General features: G+C 39.4%; 1 protein-coding gene across 2 annotated transcripts in view; it reads left to right on the top strand.

Moving 5' to 3' along the window:
• EEFSEC (eukaryotic elongation factor, selenocysteine-tRNA specific) overlaps positions 1-22,271 on the top strand; it is a 120,800-nt gene that overhangs the window by 54,146 nt on the left and 44,383 nt on the right. For both annotated transcript variants that reach the window (XM_063164770.1, XM_063164768.1), the window contains exon 5: positions 10,199-10,840. In XM_063164770.1, the coding sequence (XP_063020840.1) occupies positions 10,199-10,840 (642 nt within the window). The remainder of the gene's footprint in view (positions 1-10,198; positions 10,841-22,271) is intronic.

The following is a 22,271-nucleotide window of genomic DNA, read 5'->3' as shown; positions in this document are numbered from 1 at the left end:
ATTTGAATGAAGTAATCAGAATCATTACTGTAAACATGACATTTTTTTACCAGGTATCTTTGCATCAGAATTTATTTTTGCTGCATGAAACCTTTCACTGTACTGCTTTGTTCTTTACTTTAGACTTAGCTGCTTAGATTTTGCAAATATCCTAAGGACTTGCAGAAGTGCAGAGGATATAAATTTACTCGTCTAATCTTAATCACTGTTACTGACTTGTAATAGAAAATTGCTTACCAGTTGAACTCTTTAAAATTTGCCACTAAAAAAATCCTGCCTTGAGGGAAAGCTATAAAGATTTTGTATACCAATTGTTTTTTATTTCGTCAACTAAAAAGTATTGCGAAAAATACTTGTCTGATCATAATTAATTTGATTTTCTTTTCTTCTCCTAGCAGAGGTAGCCTTTGTTTTGATTGTAATTAGTAGAAGGAATTCACCAGGAGTAGCACTGTATCATTTGATTTGTACTGTTGTGTGTGTTGTGTTTGCTTGTTTGCTGTATTGCACCCGGGTGCTGCTGTATTTATATTCCAAACGTTGCCTAGAAAATGTACAAATCATCACGATTAATGTTAGCGTTTGCCATAGCTAATGAAGCCTACCAGATCTCTCAGTAATTATTCATCACCTTTGTTTCATTTTGTATAAATCATGGCTTCTATTAACAAGCTTATTTTAGAGAAAGGACAGGAGAACTTTGTTCGTGAGAAAGAAATGAGCAAAACAACTTTTTTCTTATTTCTCCCCTTGGCCGTTCAAAAGAGAAGTGAAGAGAGTTGAAAATACTATTTTTCATTATTTTTAAATGCAGCTTTATGTTCACTCTGTTTGTTTTTCTTAGTGAGCCTGTAACTCTAAGGTTGTGACCCAAAAATGACCTCCTTTTCCACTCTCAATTGCTTTTGAACTACTCCAATAAGTAAAAAGAAATAACCCAACAGAAGGGTAACCAGATCACTGCTACCACACCAAGCAAACAGGCAGGCTTTGGGATGCTCTTCTTTAATCTCTCTATCCACAGAGCCTTCATTTTAATTTGCAAAATTGAACCCAGATCGAGAGCAGTAAAGCCTGAATACGGTAAATATTCATGCCTCAGTGATCTAGAGTGGCTCCATTACATTTTAGAGATTGGGAGAATTACCTTTTGGATTATGTATATTCATGGGCTGATTTTTATTTGAGATCTAATATTACTCACATTGGGCTACATGTCGCATATTCTGTCAAAACCAGCCTTCTCACAAAGCTCCAAATGTTCCTTACACGTTAAAGTTTTACTTCTTTTCCCTATAGTTTCCTCCCTTTTATGCTTTTCAAAGACTGGTAGTAAACAAATTTCTTTTAAAGAAGAAGGGGGGAAAAAAAGCCAGTACAAATTCTATAAAACCTTCAACCCTGTGTTTACTGTGATATATTTTTTTGCATGTGACTTTGAAGTCTTCAGATAAAAGTATTACTATTGTTCTAAACCTAAATCTATTTTTAAAAAAATTCAGTTTGTTGTGTTGGAAGAAGAAAATTCCAGACAGCCTTTCTTTAACCTATAATTTTCATTGGTTTTGACTTGTTTTTTCTTTGAAAAATGTTTTATTGAAATATTTTTGATAAGTTGCAGAAATTTTAATTGGAATGTAAATATTAAGCTGCTTCTGTGTCATAGTTTTACTATGGGTCTGACATTCCCTGCATTGATACTTGCTACCTCAACTCATTGGCAGTATACCGTGCTTTTAAAATGCTTACCTTGTCATCTGTGGTGGTAGGTGGCACAAACAGTACCACTTAATTTCGGATGCTTGACATCATAATATTCCGTTCTTGTTAAAAACAAACCAACAAACAAAAAAACCCAAAACCCTGAGATATTTTAGTCATTTTGAGATGAAAGGATTATGGTAGGTGTCTGCCTTCTGCATCCTTCCACACATCCAGGGGGTGCAGGGATCTGTTCCCTACCTGCCAGACATTTGTTGTGTATGGCTGTTGGGCTCTTTTGGCCAGAGGACCAAAATGGGAGGTGATCCTCTCCTGTGTGAAAAGATTAACCCAAATCTGGAAGGGGCAAAGCAGAGAGAAAATAAAAGTGCAGTGGAGCTTGGCAGAGGTGAGGGGTGGGATCCCAAGAGTTCTTTAAGAACTTGTGTTACTGGGAAATGCTGCAAGGTGCTTGAGCAGCCTGGTTGTCTTCTGGGGCAGAACAGAGACAGGAGGAGTCATGACCTGAGTGGGGTTTGGACAGCATCTCTCACAACAATGTTCTCATGTGGCATCTGGGGAGGGATGGGATGGGCTGGGGGGGTTGGTGTGAGTTAAAAGTTGTCTGAAATGGTTATGTTTATTGGAAGCTTTGCTGTGGATGAGGAAGATTGCTATGAAGTTATAATAATTCTGAAAAGTTGGCCTTTTCTTCTTAAAAAGTGGACATTGTTGGGTTTGTTTTTTTCTTGAGAATTTGAGTTGTGACAAATGATGCAGTTGAATTTATCTGCAGTGAGGCGTCATGCCATGTTACATCACAAGGGTGACAAGATTACTGGAATTTACCAAATAGATACTCCAGTAAGATAGCCTACATGTAATACAGTGGGAATTTGATGGTTTACAGTAAATAATGAATTCTGGGCAGTTCAGTCATGAGAAGAAAATAAACAGAGGACAGGATTTTTTATTCAGTGAGATTTGTCCAGCCTGTACATGGGATAGATTAGGTTCTGTTGAAAAAAATTTGGGTTTATATGTTTAAAGGCTAGAAGAGACTGCTTAAGCACAGAAGGTCACTTAAGTTTACCTGAACAATCTTAATCTTTTGATTTTTGGCTGTCTGCATGAATATAGCATACATGTAATATAAATTAAAATTATGGTATTGGAGTTGCATGAGAGTAAGGTCACTGACCTGCTTCTTTATATATTGGGTGCATAGTCATATTTCAGATGCTGGGAAAGGGAATAACCCAAATGGATTTTAGTATCCCTTTTTATATTGCTTTATTCCAGTGTTGCAGTGCAGACTCTTCAGGCTCTGGTCTTATTTTATCCAGAAGGAGAATATATTAAATATAATCTTATAGTATATGTGGGGTGTTACATAAACACCACAGTGGTCTTATGGTGAATGCCCTTATAAAACTCACTTTAAAAAAATTAGAGTTAAAAAAAATCATTCAATATGAAATATTTTTTTTCTCCAGATGCTATATTTCTTTCCCACATAGAGGTGAGGCCATGCAGAAATAATAGAATCTAGAAGTATTCAAGGTCTTTCAGATAATTGCTAGTAACCCCCATGATCTTGCTGGAACCCACACACTTGGAATTATTTCTGACTCTTGGAGGTTTCTACTCTTTGTAGCTGGTCCTAGCTGCTCCTCCTGTGATGTTGGCTCAGAAGAGAAAGGTCTCCACAACCTGAGCAGTGGGCAGAGGCTGCATTGTGTGATTTGCTGTTCAATGATGTGTTATTGACAGCTCTTGTATTATTGACACCTCCTGTTTTATCTCCATTTTATGCTGTTTTGAAATCCTGGTTAAAATTTTGGAGCTAACTATTTACTGCGTGAACCACAAAGGCATCTTAGAGAATCTAGAAAATACTTCCTACATTATTTCTTAAAACAAAAGATTTTTTTTAACTTGAGTGGAGGATGTGACTTTTTATTTCGCATGGTTCATTGTTGCTCTCTTGTGCCTTCATATCCTGTATGTCCTTTTAATGCTTTTGAGCAGGAGTGGTTTGCCAGCTTCACTAAATATATGGCTGCTTGCTCATCTATGGGATTTGGCTTTGCCATCCCTCATAAAGCAAAGAATTCAACATTCTTTGTGTTTAGAAGAGAATTTATAAAGATATCTGCTTATGTGGAAGGAGCAGTTTTATGTTTGAATTGGAGCTTTGCTTAAACACAGGCTGACTAAAAACTAAAAATTTTCAGTCTTTGTGGCCTTTCAGATTAGAGGCCAGTGTAGTTTGGTATCTTCTGGCCACTAAGAGAGGATACTGGAAGAGAGAAGGTGAGATACCTTATTCTTTATTTGAATTTGTAGTAGATCAATACGGAGGAAGGAAGCTCTTGCTTTGAAAAGCAGCAGGTATGGGATTGGTGCTTGATGCACTGATATTGCATTTTGGTGATGCACTTGGGAGTTTGCTGCTCCCCTTCTGCTTATAAAGATGCACTTCTGGATGATTCTGAGGTGGTGTTTCATGCATTTGGCACTTTGCTACAAGGTATGGCCAGCTGGGACTTCTGGAGAGAGAGGGTTTTTTCCTGCTAGGGTACTGATTCAGGCAGGCTTGTGCTTGATGTATTTTTAAACCTTTAAAGGGTTGAAATGATGCTGTCTTAATTTTAGTTCCTTTTTCAATGTAAGTTTAAAGATGCAGCTCTTAGTGGCTGGGCTGTGAAGTGTGATTTTTATCTTGAAACTTCTTGGAGTCCTCACTATTTGAAGTGGGGTCATTTTTTATACTGCATATGCAATCCTCCTTTTATAATACTGCACTCATAATCAGTATTTTCTCTAACATATTATTGAGACTAATTATTTTAACTTTGCAGTTTCTCATCAGCATTACAGGGAAGCCTGCTTGCTGTATCTCATATCAGAAAGATGCACTCACAGCATTGAGAGGCAGCAGGATGGCTAGGATTTTATCTAAAGAAGCTATGAGCAATGGCATATGGCTGATAACTTAATGGAAGTTGGATAAATAAAGGAAAAAAAAGGTCTGACATATCAGTGCAAAAAGTCATTAGTGGACTTTTTCTGTATCCTGTTTTCTATTAGTCTATAGTAAACTGCTTTGAAAATCATAGTGGGCTTTTCCTTTGGTCTTAAAATAACAAGTTCTCATATATTGGATACATTTGTTTATCTCAAGGGCTGAACTGTTTGGGTGCTTTTGATTTCTTTTTTGTGTTTTTCAATCTGCATTTGAATACAAACTTCTTTCTCACCCTTTTTATGGCTTTTTACATAATGCTTTAGGAACATTAATGTCATTATGCAAACTAAAATTTAAAACAGGAAGCAAATCTCTGCAAATGATGTAAGATTTCAACATGTGGCTCTTGATTTATATGTTGATATACAATCAAGTCCCCTGTGCCACAAGAAAACAAAATGTGAGTGATTTTCTTAGCAAAGTTTGTGACAGGTTTTGTAACGGTATCCATGTTCTCCATGTTTACCTACATAGTTCACAAGCAGTAAAGCCTGTCACTTTAAAGTTGCACTCAATAATGTTCACTTTCTGTGTCTGAAGGCCTAATTTTCCCACTTTGAGTGGATTGCTAAAATGGGCCTTGGGTAATTTTAATGGAGGACAGAAGATAGAAGTTGTTTTCTGGACAGAATTTTGAGAACTAAAATGGGGTGCTTGAAATAAATGCAAAAAAATGCCAAAGATATTTGTCATAGCTGGTCTCAGTTACAAATTCCTGTTGCTCAGGACAACAGTAGAAGTATTTTACCTCATTCTAGTGGTGGAGGGGTGGACTGAATGATCCAGCCCTAGCTCCCAACTTGAAAAATCCATTGCTGTAAAGCTAAAGAAAATATGTGAAAGCTTAGAACTCTGTTATAGCTTGTAGGGATCCCTTACATAGGGAAACTAGATATGCATAAGAGAAACAAATCTAATACTGGGGGTCAGTTGCACCCTTTTCAATGCTTCTGGGTTTGTATTTTAAAGGCCAGACAAAATAAAGATGAATGTTACTTATGTATTTGAGCCTCTTGAAGAAAAACCCTACATTTGGAGTATTTTAAACCATGGGCAAATGTCTCTGTCAGTCAGGATCAGAGTGAAATGGAATGAAATACTGTACTGATGTTCATGGGCTGCTCAGAAAACAGGAAATCAGTGATTTAAAGCTACTCTGGCTCTTGTTATTTGATACAGTGGGTGCAGACCAACTCCCTGATTCACTTCTCTGCTGGTTCCATGTCTGACCTTTTGGAGGAGAAGCAACTCCAACTCACTTTGGGTGATCTAATCCACCCCCCAGTCACACTCTGTGTTCTGGTCAGATTCCAGTTTCTACAAACATTATGCTCTTGGAACAGAGGTTGTGGTCAGTTAAGGTGCTCTGCTGTGTGCTCCTCTGACAGTCCTGGCACTGAGAACAGGAGGGGAAAAAGAAATGGCCTTGGGTGTGTTCTTTCTCTGATAGGTTTATGGAAACTTCAGATACAATAATAGATACCAATTAGAGCCAATATAGATGGGCTGATCAAATAATTTGCAGGGTACTGGATAGATGAGCATGAAGTGGTGATTCTCAGTAGGCTGAGTGATGCAATGGCATTTCCTACTGTGTCTGAGGACAAGCAGACCTGTGTGAAAGCCAGACCCAGCTAAAAGGAAACCAGGTGATTCTGAGAGCTCTGGGTGGGCACAGTCACAATTCCCTCCTGGGAGAGAGTTTGGGGCAGCACAGATAACCTGCTTTGGTTGGGGGGCCGGACAGGGGCGGGTGGATCTTTACATGATTGTGCAAATTTTCAGTGTGTTTTCAATTAGTAGGCTAATGTTTTCTGAAAGAGAATTAGCGAGGATCCAAACTGTTCTTGAACTGGCATTTGAAACTGAAGACCATGAGCAAATGTATCCGCAGGAGCTTCATTCAACACTGGGAAATACTTTTGTGTCCATACTCCACTACAGTGTTTATCTTGCACACAGGAATTACAGCAGACTTTTTGTCACAGGAAGTGATGCTTTACAACTGTGTATTGTTTAATGTAGATGAACTGAGGATTTTGGCAGAACACAGTTATATTCTGATACAATCCAGCTTTGTATGTTATGGTTGAGAACTGTAAATCACAATGAAAGAAGGTTAATCATGTGAAGTGAATATTTGAAAAGTACTTGTTCATTCTCCTTCTGATCACTGTTTATGAGCTGCATGTCAGATGTGCCTAATCATTTGAGCTAATTTAAGAGGAGAGAGTAGGCATAACATAGGAAAGTTTCATGGATGCCTAATTAAAAGCCAGTATGTGTTCTGAGTATATGCACACAACTCTGTTTTCTAATCACAATTTTTAGTTTTAAATGTTATCTAAAGTCTGTAAAAGATATTTCAGATTAATATACATAGACTGTTTTTCTAATACTTTCATTCATCTGTTTAGGTGGGTAATTGCTAAAAAAGAATATTGTAATCTGGAATACTACTAATAAAGTCTTTGTGACTTCATTTAAAATAGAAAGCTAGACAGATCTCTTCTGCATCTTCTGGTTCCAATTCTGTTTTGAGGAGTGACAGTACTGGAAGATTCCTTAGTTTTTGCCAATTTATTGACCGCATCCATGGTTGTAGAAGAGGAAAGATTCACTGTTGGTATTATCACATGTGAAATCACAAAAGTCTTTCAAAATTGTTTGGGCTGGTACTTTTCATGCTATAGATTCATTCTTGTAGTGCTTGTAATGTCATTGAAACACTTATGTTTAAAAAACCTTGGGTTTTAATGTTTCATTTTTCTTCTTGAAGTCCTATATAAGAATGAGGCAACTATAAAAATGGTTGAAACTGGAGAGGGAGGGGTAGTGGGTGAAAGAAGGAAGGGTTTGGGAAAGGTTTGATTCAAGCCCCTCTACTTCCAGCCTTTAAAATACCATCTTGGAAGTCAGTAGAAAGCTGGAGGTAAATGCCAAATTGTTTCTCTCCAATGTATCTGTTTGGTTCGTATTGTTGAGGAGGTTTAACTAAAGGGGTAATGAATGTTTATTTGAGTACAAAAATGCTTTAAACTTAAAACTACCAAGTATTTACAATGGCCTTTTAAGTCTGTTTTGACATTAGTTAGTATCTTGACAAACTACTTTGGTTCAGGCATTTTTAGTGAGAGTTTTTTCACTTACATGAACATACCTCTTGATCTCCTTTCTCATAATATTTTGTGGATTCTTCAAGAATTCACAGGCATTGATGTGGCATTTGATTTGAAAAATGTTGTAGTAATAACATTATAATCTGTAACAGGGTGTTTCTTTTGGTTTTGGTTAGCAGCTCAGGGAACCCAAACAATATTCATAGTGGTGAAGCTCATGGGTATTGTTATTTGTATAATTATGATTTCCAAAAGGAATACAAGATTTTTGTTGTTTTCCAGAAGGCATGTAGCTGCTGTATTTTCTGGGTTTTTTAAGAGCTTTCTGTGTATTGCCTGTGACCATTTTTTGCTGACTTATTTGGAGACTTCTTTATATTTCAGTTACTGAAGATTTTAGTTCAGCCAATAGACTTTTCATCTGCTCTTCTATTTTGATCTAATTTTCTGCAATTTGTTCCCCTCTGGGTCAGGTGATGTTGGGAATAGGCATAGACAGATTATTTGGAGCCAAGTGAGATGTCCTCCATACAGGGCAGCAGGCTTTGTGGAAAAAGGGAATGTGAAAAACATCATTTTGTTTCCACTTGTGTTGCAGCTAACATGCAGAAAAAAGCTGATACATTCAGTATTATGAATTACTGAGTAAATAGCTCTGTGATGAAGATAATTGTGGCCTAGACTGTTCTGAATTGTCCAGCCTAAATGCTGTGCTCTGAAGCTGTGTGACATCTGAGGATGAAGCCCAGCTCTGCTGAGTCCAGTCCTTTGGTTTGGAATTCTCCTCATCAGTGCTTGCATATTTTATGGGTTTTTTTCAGGAGTTAGAAGATAAATGAGTGGGCTGGGATTAGAAGATGGGCTACCAAGGGACATGGGGTGGTTGGAAATTGATTTGAGAATAGTTCCAGCTGAGCAAGAAAGTAAAAGCTTGAATGGTGAGAGTTGCACAGTAGCATTTGGCATGAACCTTTTTGATAGCTGTAGAATTGATGATAAGTAAAGGGAGATGGAAGAAGAAATTATGCTGAGAGTTGAGATCTGTCCTAGCAATGTTGTTGTTCTGTACACATTCACAGTATAATCTATTGCATGTAGATAAAAGCATACCAAAAAAATTATCTCTGGAATTGAGCATTCTCATGAAGACTTGAGTTCTTGGATCTGAGTGTTGAGGTTTCAGCCCTTCAAAAATGCTGTGTATTACTTTTCTGTACTAAGGACTTTTGTCCAAGTACATGATATTTATTTAGGAGATAATTTTTTTTTATTGCCAAAGATAAAATTTCAGTATTAAAAGCTATCTGATGTAGAGACTTGAAGCAGAGGGGTTACCTATAGAAGCATCCAGCATTAGTAGGAATACAACAGGTGGCACCATAAACATATAGCCAGAAAAAAACTTTTGGTTACATTCAACTTGAGGGGATGGGGGTACTTACTAAGGGTGAAGATTTGCTGAACTGAAAAAGGAAAAAACCAAAAATGAATCCTTGTTAAACTAAACCAGTTTACTCTGATCAAGCTGAGCCTAGACTGATCTTTAAAAGTTGATTTCATTCTTCTTCTCTCCTTGAAATAAGTAATACAATAGCAAGCTCATTAAGGCCAAAATTTGATAGCATCTGGGAAATGGTAATAAAAGTAGTGATTGATGTTTCACTTTTCCTATGATATTCCTGAGATATGGAGCCCCACCTTTTAGTGACAGCAGTGCTAGCTGTATGTTCATGAACATTCCAATCTTCCTAAGAAAGCTTTGAGGCTTTTCTTTTTTAGTCTATGGAATATTATAGACCAGGAATGGGTGGGCTTTTGTATTACTGATGATTTTGTAGTGATGGTTCATGAGTTCATTGTGCTTGGTGCTGTGCAAATACGTTTTTTTCTTTGCTCTGCACATTTTACAGTTTATTCAGCCATGCCAGAGAAGTGTGTGAAAGGTTTTTCATGGAAGGGGTGGGAAAGCAGACGCATAGGTGCATGAATGGGTATTGTAGTGCTAAATTTTTGATGCTGCAGATGCTCAAGGGAGTATATTTAAGCTATTCCCCAGTGTGGGTATATCCGATTATTTGCAGATAGTATTGTGGGTTGGGGTCATGATAGTCCTCAGTCTCATGAAGAGAAGAAGAATAAGCTGGTGGTAATTTTAAATGATGGAGTTCTTCTACTTTTTGATTTGTGGACTCTTCTAGAAGGTCAGTTGTCTTGCAAGACAGCAGGGTGTCATGTGGCTGTACATCACAATATAAGCAGATATCATGTGACATGAGCATATGAGTGCTTATGATGCACTCATGTGCAATTAGTTGTTTCATTCTTTTTGTTGCCCTTTCATCCATAGGTGACAAAGAAGGTCAAGTCCATGCAGATGTTCCATACTCCTGTGACTTACGCAATGCAGGGTGACAGGGTGGGTGTCTGTGTGACCCAGTTTGATCCCAAGCTGCTGGAACGAGGCCTGATTTGCACCCCAGATTCACTTCACACCATCCACGCTGCCATCATTTCCTTGAAGAAAATTCAGTATTTCCGAGGAGCTCTTCAGACTAAGGCCAAGTTCCACATCACGGTCGGCCATGAGACAGTGATGGGAAGAGTGATGTTTTTCAGTCCTGCCCCAGCTAACTTCAATGAAGAAATTCAAGAAAATGTGTTTGATTTTGAAAAAGATTATCTTTATCAAGAGCAATATTTGTCCAAGGACTCGGTTTCTTCAGAGGAGAACAAAGAAAATGACCAGGCAGGAGAAGTTCAGCTCCCAAAGCAACAGTGGGCTTTGCTGGAGTTTGAAAAACCAGTCACTTGTCCTAAACTGTGCCTTGTGATTGGCTCCAAGCTGGATACAGATATTCATGCCAATACCTGCAGGCTGGCATTCCATGGGGTGCTGCTCCAAGGCATGGAAGACAAGAACTACACAGAGACTTTTCTTCCAAAGCTGAAAGTCTACAAACAGAAGCACAAAGAAGGACAGGTGGAAAGGGTAAGGCGTCTCTCTGTGCTATATATGGGAATTGGAAATATTTGTCCTTTACATGTTGGTGGACTAAAGAATTGTCACTGCTATGTTCCAGAGCCCTTACACAGGTTTTTCTAATTTTTGTATTACCCAGTGTATTACATCTGGTCTGCTTGCAAACTGAAATCACTGTTTAAAGTGACTGGTTTATTCAGTGTAATCCAGTGGTGAGTAATTTGGTGCTGTTTCGCACTGATCCTTTCAGAGTCTCTGATCAGTGTGTTCCTCTCAGAGAGTGGCTTTCTGCACCTTCCTAAGTGACAAAGCTTTCAGGTTTCATTGATGTATTTTACAGAGTCTGCAGTGCATTGAAAATGTAAAGACAGTGGAAAACAAAGTAGCATTTGGTTAAGTAACACATATAACACAAGTAATTGTTTTTTGGTATCTTTACTTTTTAACAAATAAAAGCATTTACTTTAGTAGGCAAAAAGAAATTTCCTACAGGATGCCTTACAAGTGATAACATGTTGAACTTGGAATCAGGTTCATGACATGGAGAACTTCAGCCATGCCTAATGCATGTTATTTCTATGTCACACAAGTAATAATAATTATCATCATCTGCTATAGGGTTTGTATTTGACCCATCTCAGTGTAGGAGAAAACAGAGATGCTTTCTGGAGGAGTTAGCAGCTACAGTGAGAATTAAAGGGGATTTGTTTGTACTCTGCCATCAGAATTGGAGAGATGCCCTGTCTGTAGTGGTTGGTGTTACATTGCTGGCATAGGTTTGGCCTTGGTGCTGGTTGCCCTTCAGTCAGCAGTGGAGAATCACTTGTTGACACATTGCACAGTGGAATTTTTCATGATGAATGGTTTAGGTGCAGACGTAGAATATATAAGTAACTTTATTGTTTGCCCCTTAGTGAACAGAGTTGATGCAAACTTCAGCATTTGTTTAGTTGATGTATTGGTATGATAGATGATCTGTTAAACATTGGGTAAAGAACTCTTTTAATTTTGATTTTCCTAACTCAAAACTTCATTGTTTGAACAAAATGTTTAGCATTATTTTCAAAATTCCATGAAGCTGAGTTGAGGATTGCATAATATCTCTCCTTAATTTGCTATAGGAGACTAAACACTTGGCATATGATACTGTGTTTGCCATATATAATGCAGACTCGTTGAATATTGTTTGTTTGCTTTACTAATTTAATAGTAGGAAGATCCCTGCTAGGACATGATTAGTGAGGTTCTTCGAAATGCCTCACTAAATTAATTGATCAAATAGCTAATTCATATTTCTTCCCTTTTTTTTCCTGAGGTTTCTATTGAATTTTTAGCTCTTAAAGGAAAATATGACTTTCTCCTTTGAATTTTCACTTCTGATTTTGGAGGCCTTTTATTTCAAAGGAATGGCAGACCTATGACATTGTGTTGGTTTTTTGAATGCCAGTTGTGTTGCTAGAAAGGGAGGTAGTTAGGAGGGGGATGTCTGTAGTTTCCTGAATTTTTATCTTTGTTTATACGAGTTATCTGAAACACCCAAAATCTGCAGTCACTCTTCCCAATTTTGGTAGCAGGTGTGTTGTCTGCTTGGTTTGACATGTCCAGCTGCCTTTCTCTCTGGCTGATGGAGACACTGAATTACAACCAGGAGTCCAAAGTGTTCTGGGCTCTAAGCTGCAGAGAAGCTCTAGACCAAATATGTGTGTCTGTCATTCCTCTGGCACTCAGGAGCTTTCTGAGCTCATGAAACTTTTGTCTTTATCTTGGCTCAAGATTGATGCACTTGTGCATGGCCTGTGCTGCCAGGATCCAGTGAGAGCTGGCTTGCAGTTACAACGGGAATGGAAATTTGTGTGAGCCATGGAGACAGATGCCTTTCTCTCACTGAGGTGAACTGGTCTCACATTTTTATTTTTGTTCTCAGTACCTGGCACTGATCTTTGGCACTTAAAAACTTGCAGAGTACCAACTGTGTGAGTTGTCTGTTGGGGTTGACAGTTTGCTGTTAGCCCTGGTCATACAATTTTAATTGTTTTTATTTAGTGTTATGTTCAAACTGTGTGCTGGTTTATATATTCTGCTCTAGATTTTACTGTGTAAATAATGGAATAACATTCGTCAATTACACATACTTTATTTTCTGGCCCAAACAAAAACCAATGAACGTGCTTTATTTAATATTTGACCAACAGAATAATTTATTAGGCTATGTAAGTGAACTATTTTATCTTCCTGTGCCTTTTAAAATGTAGATCAGGGATGTTTATTATTTTACCCTGCCTTTGTACCACAGTGTGCCCTCTATATGTGCCTTGATCACTGTGTGTGTGACACTAACTGGTCCTGTAAAGGGACAATTGTTTGTACCCACATTCTGCCTCCTGTGGTAGATACTGCAGATACTTGGAGCTGGCATTTTCCCTGGTGCATGCTGGAGGGATGATGGAGCAGACACTGCAGGAAAGGCTCATGGTGTGAAGTCCCAGGAGTGCTCAGGGACTTGGAAGGGTTGGTGGGAAGAGGATTGTGCCAGGTTTCAAGGCCCTGCTGGGGAAGTGCTTACGGCCGAGGGAGCTGCTGGCTGAGCCTGTGCTTTGCAGAGCCCAGCAGCAGGAACAATTGGGTGGTACAGAGACTTATTTTAGTACACAAAGTCACCAGCTAATAGAAAACTTGAATCAGCTGGTCCCACCCTGCTGCTGATGGATGGCTGGAGATTAGGATCGCTGGATTTAGGGTGTCTGTTCTTGGCACTGATACAGGAAAATTTCTTTCTCTGTTGAGCAAGGAAGCTCCCCCCTCCTCACCTTCCCTGGGGAGGCATAAAATAATAATAATAATTAAAAAATACATGTTACCTTCACAAGAAGTGAACTTTTTCCTTCAGAGAATACTGCAGGGGAAAATTAGCTTCACAGCTTCCTGAAAGGCTGGGAGAGAGGGAGGCAGGGCCATGTAAGGTCCCTCCTCGGGTTCACCATAGAAACATGCTTAAAACTGGGATGCAGGGGAATTCAGTAGTGCCCGTTTGTAAAACATTGCTGCTAATCTGATGAGGGGTCTCCCAAGCCCCCCTGCTTGCTGCTGGAATTAAAATAAATTCCCTGCAGTTTAACTACCAGTTTACCCAGGAGAAATCAGGCATTTATGGTTTGGCTTTTTGTTCCTATTCTGATTACTTTCAGAGCACTGATGGAATAGTAAGAACTGTAAATTCATTAAGTTTCAGCATCACAGTATTTTTCTTGTGTGCCCCTTGTGTGTGGCACACTTCTGCACTGTAAAGTTTATTTTTTTTTAATAAAACAAGAATATTAATTCTCCAACATTTTTTGTCTCTACAAGAAAGGGTGACATTTTTCCTGTTTCACATAGAAATGAAATCCATGGAAAATTATGGCATTTACTACACAGTATTTTTTTAAAAATCATACTTAGGCTAGCAAACAGTCTTTGAGGAGTATAGTTTACTGAAATTTCATGCCTGAGCTTCCTGTTTTTTCTCATCTGCTGAAGTGGTGGAAAATGTTCTACAAAAATTCAAGTACCCTGTCATTGCACTTTTACTGCTCACTTTTCCCTTTTGGTATCTTCTCTAATGCCAAGATTGAGTGGAGCTCTGTGAGAGAAAGAGTCACACTTGACTACTGTTGCTCATCAAAATCTTTGTATTTACCTGTCTGCAGTGCATCCTTGTTTATCCACTTGAGCCTCCACGACTGATTTTTTGGCAGGAGAAGCAGAATAAAGGGGAATATATATTACTGTCAATATATATTGATACTGATACTTTTTTCACTCTATGACAAATTACTATATGAGAAGTTAGTGTTGTCTGAGGTGCAGCTTAGTTCATGAAATTGAGGTGCTGGGATTGCATGTTGGTTATGAAAATGTTGCATGATTCTACTGCAGTAATGGTTTTTATTTGGTATTATACCATTTGATCTTTCTGAGCTGTTATGAAAATGTGAGAATGCTCTATTTCACTTTAGACCACGAGGGGTTTTTTATCTTTAAGTATGGTAAGTTTTAAGGAAAATTTAAATATGCTGTTTCATTTGGACTAAGAGTTCTAAGTGGTAAAGGTTCATATTTGCTTAACCTCATGGTTTCAAAAATAGTGTGAAATGTTGGTCCAGCTTTCTGTTGCAGAGGGGACTTGAGAGAGGGGAGAGCTTCAGTGGGAGGAAGTTTATGTCTGGAGCATCTTTCGGGTGTGGTTGTGTGGAGGCAGAGACTGTCGCCCTCTGGATGTTTTATTTTTGCAAACCCTTGGCTGCCTGACAAATGTGCTTTCAATAGGAAAAAGCTAGGCTGGCAACAAGTGGCTTGTACTGATAAAAAGGTAAAAGAGAGTGCTATTGTGAACTCCAGTGCAGCACTAAGGAGTGTGATGTGGGAATCTTGGTGGAAAAGGGCAAATGAGTGAGAGAGAGGTTTTGTCCCTCTGATTTGGCATTTAGTGCTGGCAGTGCTTGCTGCCGTGGAGCAGGTCAGCTGTTCTGGAGCTGGAGACAAATGACAAAGCTAAGCAGCAGCTGTTGTTCTTGGTCTTGTGCTTCCAGAGACAGTGTTCAGCTCTTCACAGTGCTGTGGGCAAAGGGACTTGATTAATCCCAACATCATCTCTGAAATACCTTCTTTGAATTTAACCTCTGTGCAGCCTTGCAGGTTCATTCCAGTCTGACTCATGAAGCACTTACTCAGTTCCTGGAATAAATCCTTTATATTTGTCACATTATTTGCTCTTCAGCTTCCACAAACGTACAGGTTGAGTGCAGAGAGTTTCAACTGAAAGGTGAACTGTAGGAGTGCATCATGCTTTCCTGCATGACTCAGATGTTCTGCCTGTTTTGAAAATGTTTGCATGAGTAGGATTTATCTTAGAATGGTTGCCACAGTGTCCTATTGTCACGGGTACTCGTAAATCCAAAGCTCTGTGACAGAAACAAAAGGAGGAGGAAAAGTCTGTCTTGCAGTGTGAGCTGCACCTTCTGCACTTTCAGGCTTGTGTAGCGAAAAATATAAATGTGCTGGCTGGAATGAGTTCCCATTTTAAGTGTAGAAGAATGCTTTCCTATCATAATGGGCTTGTCCTTTATAAAGATGCTTTTTCAGTTAGAAGAATTAATTCCCTCTATTTCAAAGTTTTTAAGGTATCTTTCTCATGATTTGCCTTGCTCTTTGGGCTTTACTTGGTGGTAACCATGGTGCATGATGTCCTGGTTTTGTTCATCCCACTTTGTTGTGGGTTGCTGGATAGTGAATTTGCTCATTGTACTCATTCTCCTGGGGACTGAGGCCATCATGTAGCCAGAATGCTTCATTTCTAGGGATGCCTGTTGCTTAATAACAGCATGTTACTAATTGTTTGCATATTGGTGTGGTCTAAGTGTCCCCAAGGAGAAACACATTGTTGCAAGAGCAAGAAGTGAAAGCAGGGTGAGTTAGCAAGATCTTTATCAGTGCATCTCTTCTGAAGCCGGAATGGAAGAGAGAAAGCTTATCTTTCAGCATCTTTTAAAAGTGTTGGGTTCTTTCCTCTTCTTCCAGCAGGAAAGGAAGAGCTTTGTCAGAGCAAGTGGATTACCTGAGTGGTCAAAGGGAAGGTCTTTGTCACCATCACTTCACAGATCCTTCTGGCCTTTCAGAAGAAGGATAGGATGTTGTGGAGATGAGTGCCAGTAAGCAACTACAGGAACTGTGAGAAAATGGTATTAAATTTGTAGATGACCAGGAATAACCCAGACTGTCCTTGGGGAACTAGATATTTTCAAAAGCAGCAGTTTTGAAAATGGTGGGTTTTTAAAAACTATGAGCAATGTTTGAGTGGAAATAGCACCTTTAGTTACTGAGCACATGCCAGGTTGTTGTAGCTCAGCCACACACTTTACCCCACTGCTGAAGGAGTGTGCAAAGGAGGAGAAATGGACTTGCCCATGAATGAACAGGAACATCTGATGAGATTCATTTAAGGGATGAGACCAGTTCAGTGGTGGATACCTTTGCTCGGGGAGGCAGTAGGTAAGTATAGGAGTACCAGAGTATTCCTGTCTGGAAAGATTCCTGAGTAGTGGATCATTTATAAACAACACTGGTACTTTTCCCACTTAATCCTTTGCAGTTATCCATAATAGCAGAATTTGTTTCACAGTTGTGCCTTTAGACTGTTTTCAAAGTACACGTGACAGAAACACTGTCCCTTAAATTTTCTGTTGAGTGATTGCATGATGCTGCTATGAATGAAGATAATTAAAATTTACCACCTTGGATAGTTAGACTCTTCCATCTAACTTACTTCTACAGGATGTTTCATTGTCTTACTAGAGCTAATGTTGCATCTACAGTGACAGTGCCAGGGGCATAGCAGGTAAAACCCTGCATCAGCCAGGTGCTCTCTGGGTGACTGAGGTGGGGTTTGCCGACTGACAGGGGCACCCTGTGAGTGACAAGGCCACTCTGAAATCTGATGGAGTGCTGCCTGCACGTACAAGCAGCGACCTGGGCTGTCTGCAGAGCCCTCTGTGACTCCAGCTGGGAGAAGTGGTGGATGTCACTCCATCATCTACTGTAAACATGCAGACGCCACAATTACTATTTTTCCTGCTTTGAAGTCTGAACATGAGTTTGTTTGGTTCTGCTTGGCTGCTGATGGTATGCTAAATACAGTAATAATACAGAGATGAAGGCAATCAGGTGAATAAAAGTGCACAGCACATTCACTAGTTAAAATGCACTGTTAAAGAGGAATGGAAAAGATGCATTTATTTATTGGCTCTTGTTTAGTTTTTCAGTAAAAGAGTTTGAGAAGCATAGTGGGGGAAGGGAGAAGAGGGGGCTTACTGCCCATTAAACAGAAATACCATTTCTGCTAAACAGTGCTGAGAAAAGGATGGTGATATTTCCCAACTCAGCATATGGATTAACACAGTACAATAAATTTGTCATAAAAGTGTACCAGGTAAATTGCAGAATCTGCCTTCTTGCCCATAGGAAAAAAAAAGTTCACTCACCAGCAAAAAATGGCTTACTCCATGTGACTGGGTAGTAGAATTTTGCAAGGTTTGAGTAACACCTATGGTTATTATTTACATTATTAAATTTAAAATGCAGACATGCTTTTGAGCCTTGCAAGTGTGTGGACAGCTGGTCTTGATTTTTCTGAGGTTGTGTAACAGTCACCTGTGGGGGAATCAGTTTGTCAGCAAGGCAACCAATACACAGTTTTATTTATTGGATACAAAAATAAATTAAGAATGTTGCTTGGGTTGCAAAATCAAGAACTTGAAAGTTAGGAAATACCAGATTTACAGTTGCTTATGCAACATTAATTCTGCTCCCCTGTGCACTTAATAAGGCAAGGTTCCTCTGAAATTTTTTTGGATGTGGTCATGTTAAGACTGTATCATGGAGCATATCAAAGAGCAACAGGGATAAGATTGTATGGACATCTGGCATTTCTTAACTTCTTAAGTGCCCAATTCTGCAACTTACTTTCCTATAAAACCTAAGTTATTTAATTTCCTAGGTATTTTTAAAGTCGAAAGATGAAGTAAAATTAAACCTCCATATTGCTGAAGCTTGGCCATCCCTGTACTGTGCACCTTCACTGGGGCTGCAGTTGCAAACATCCAGTGTAGCACAGCTTGTGTGGCTTGGTAGCACAAACCTTGTCAGCCAAATGGCAGAAGGAGGCTGTTTCCTGCTGAGGAGGTGGCTCTGGGCAGAAGGAGGCTGTTTCCTGCTGGGGAGGTGACTTTGGGCAGAAGGAGGCTGTTTCCTGCTGGGGAGGTGGCTCTGGGCAGAAGGAGGCTGTTACCTGCTGAGGAGGTGGCTCTGGGCAGAAGGAGGCTGTTTCCTGCTGGAGGAGGTGGCTCTGGGCAGAAGGAGGCTGTTTCCTGCTGGAGGAGGTGGCTCTGGGCAGAAGGAGGCTGTTTCCTGCTGAGGAGGTGGCTCTGGGCAGAAGGAGGCTGTTACCTGCTGAGGAGGTGGCTCTGGGCAGCAGATCCAGACTCTGGAGTTGGAGATGCTCAGGGGAGGGGACAGACTCAGGGCATTGCAATGTCATGAGAGGGAAATGCAGGTCTGTCAGAGACAGTTCTCTCTTCTTCCTCAGCATCAGTTGCTTCAGGCAGCTCTTTCCAGGCCTGTCCTGTCATTGTTGCCTCCTTCCAGTGAGAATTTTGTAAGCCTCTGCTCTTCATTCCCCCCTGCCCTCCTCAAGCTATTTGTGGGCAGTTTCCTTTAGAAATTTAACTTAGTGTGGCTATATCTGACCTCTTGCTATATGCCAGCATTTGGTGCACTGTACCAAATGAAACTTGCCATGTCCCACTGATGTCTCCTTTTGCCTGTTTAGGATTTAAAGACCTGAGATCACCACAGCTAAAAATACTTTAAAATAGTTAAGAAATTGCCTGTGTTTTTAAGTCATGGAAGTACCACCAGCAACCCTCCTGGCTGCTCAGAACCTTCTCCAGGAAGAGGAGACATCTTCAGCTTGGCATTCCTCTTTGTGTCATGCTTACAGAGCCAGGTCAAGACCTGTACATACCATCTTGCCTAGAGAACAGCTTGTGGTTTGGTTTTTATCCTTGGAGAGTAAGGATCACAGGGTTTTTAATCTGTGTAGCAGGCCAGGGCTGGCTGCTCTGGAGATGGATGGTGTAGGATGTAGTAACAATCTTGAGCCTCCACATTCCCATATCTGTTAGTGTTGCTTTTTCCACATAATGGGAATGCAGCATAGATTAATAAAAAATGAAATCATGACATGAACCAGTTGCTTCTCACTTGGTAAAACTAATGTTTTCATTCAGACCATGTCAGGAATTCAGTGTTTATTTTGGGATTCAACCCTGCTAAGCTTTAAACAGAGATGAAGGAAACTTGCACTATGAAGGTGCTTCATGAATGAACAGTGCCCTGTTGAAACCCTGTACGTGCCTGGAGGATGCTGTTAGGGAGGTGTAGAGCTTTTAGAACCTAGAGCAGTCTGATTGTGCACCTCTCACTCATTGTGCTCATTCAGTACTCAGCACTCTTGGTTTTTTGCTGCCATGCAAGGTTTTACCAGGCTCTACTGGTGGCACAATGCTCAGCAAAGAGAACGGCATTTTATGGGCTTGTTAAATGTTCCCAATTGTCCCTTTACTCAGAAAGGGAGAGAAAAGAAAATGTTTTTTGGATATAAGAAACATAGGCTGGTGAGAGATGGGACAAACATCTGAAAACCAAGTTAATGGATATGTGGAGAAGTTAATGTCATGGATTCCATTACAACAGCAGTAATGGGATGTGAAGCTGAAGGCTTCTAGTGCTAGAGGGAATTGCAGAAAGAAAAGTCTTTATGCTGCTGTAATTAAGGTCTTGAGGAAAAGCTGTGACTGACCAAATAATTCTTTGTCCCATGTTGTTCAGCTAGTTCTCAGTAACCAGCTATAAGCTAGAAGTTTTTGTAGAATCAAAAAAGCTGGAAACTTGGTCATTGGTGCAATCCTCTCAGTTCCTTTCTCCTTCACCCTTTTTGAGGCCTCATGTACCATCATTTTCCCAATGCATGAAACCTTGTTTTAAAAGAGAACAGGAATTTGCAGGCTCAAAAATATTCCCATTTCTGACACAGAAGTAGAAAGTGCTTGAAACTGTTTTCTAGAAATAAATGAGCTGTCACTGATCATGATGAAGATGTCTCAAGTGTACTTTTTCTGACGTACAAAAAAGTAATAAAAATGCTTTGTATTTTCAGTATTAGTCACAGGTTCTTTTTGTTCTTTTTCCTCTCCTGTTTTTCTGCTTTAGTTCCAATTAACCTTTTATGAGTTTGCTCAGAATAATTCTTAGGCCTTTAAAAGAATTTCTTTTTAAACCCATGTAACTTTTTATTAAATCAGAAAAGGTTATTCCTTCTCTCTCTCAGTATCTTTTCTAGTATTTAATATTCAGTGCTTTTACTTTGTCTTAGCCTTTCCTTATTTCTTTCTCATACTGGCACCACTTTGTTTCCTTGTGTGTTTCTGTTCTGATCCACTTTTTTTCCCTTACAAATACATTAAGATATGAGAGTTATTTGCTCTCAAAATATGTGTGATGGATTGTTTAAGAGGGTGTTCAGGTGACAGTCATTTTTGAATTATCCTAAAAAGGAGGGTTGTTTAACAGGCTGGACAGTGGAACTTGCTGTCCTGCTCAAAGGGAGATCCTGGAGTTTTTTTCCTTGGAATTAATACTATGGTTTGTACTGAATTCTAACACATAACATGAACTGTGGTTCTGCAAACAGTCTAAGGCAGGGTAAGTACTGAAGAGATGAGGAGTGCAAGTTGGTTATTTTTTTATGCTAACTTCTTGCTTTCAGCACAAGGGTTATGTGCCAGAGATGCACATACTTCACCTACAGTTATAAAGCACTGTTTACTTTTTTTTGTGCAAACACAAAAGCCAAGTGGGAAGGGATATTTCATAAACTCAGTGCTATTGTGTCCTCTGGTCTAAGCTATAAAACAAGAGTAACAGAGACATTCCCTTTGAACTTGAAATCCTTTTCTAAGCTGCTGATCTAACCTAAGTGAGAGGGGGAGGCTATACCAGCCAGAAAATTTCTCTTCTGGGTATTTTTCCCGTCCTGCCCCTTTTCTTTTTTAAACGTCCTTAAGTGAGTTTGATACTGCACCTCTGCCCATAAATTTAAAAAAATATTATCGTAATGTAGGTCAGTGAACTGAAACGCCACTGTACACCATGGGGGATTAAAGTCAGAGAGGCAGCCCTCTCCCACTCCTACTAGGTCATATGACAATATAAACAAGAAATGCAAGGAGCCTTCAGCTTTTTCTTGCCCTAATCCTTTGTTTATGCAGCACTTAAACTGACTTTTGGGGTCGTCTCTGTCTGGCATTAAAGCCCTAAAGCTTTTTGAAGTTTCCCTGAAGTTAATAAAATTAGTCTGCCCTCATTGCTAGGCCCCTTGCTGCTGCTTCAGAGCAGACTGCGGATCCCTTACTGTCTTTGTGGCATTTGGCTTTGTAAGTTCATAATATTTTATACCAAAAGAAAGAGTGTTTGAGAGAAAAGCAGAAAGCTCTCCCGAAAGGCTGTTCAGCTAATAGGCAAAGTGATTGCCATTGTAGATGTTCTGAGAACTCAAAGGGGATTAACTTAAAATCCCGCGATTGGAGGTAAATTGCTGGTAAAGTAATTGGAAGTGTTGAGTTTCAGTTAGAGAGAACAACATGCGTTTCTTTCCGTTTTTAAAAAGCAAAGCTAAACCAAAAATATAATTTTTCTTTTTCTTTTATTATTTTCTAATGCAGTCTTAAAGTTGAGAAAATGAGCTTTCCTTCATAGCAATTCTCTGCTACACTCATTTATTTTAATGCAAAGACTGATCCAGTTATCTTAGTTCCTGTTAGGACAGGCACTCTCTAGTTTTGTCTTT

Source organism: Melospiza melodia, chromosome 10, assembly GCF_035770615.1.
Source record: "Melospiza melodia melodia isolate bMelMel2 chromosome 10, bMelMel2.pri, whole genome shotgun sequence".
NCBI classification, from domain to species: domain Eukaryota; kingdom Metazoa; phylum Chordata; class Aves; order Passeriformes; family Passerellidae; genus Melospiza; species Melospiza melodia.
Note: the sequence above shows the minus strand (reverse complement) of the source record. Positions and strands in the feature narration are given on the sequence as shown.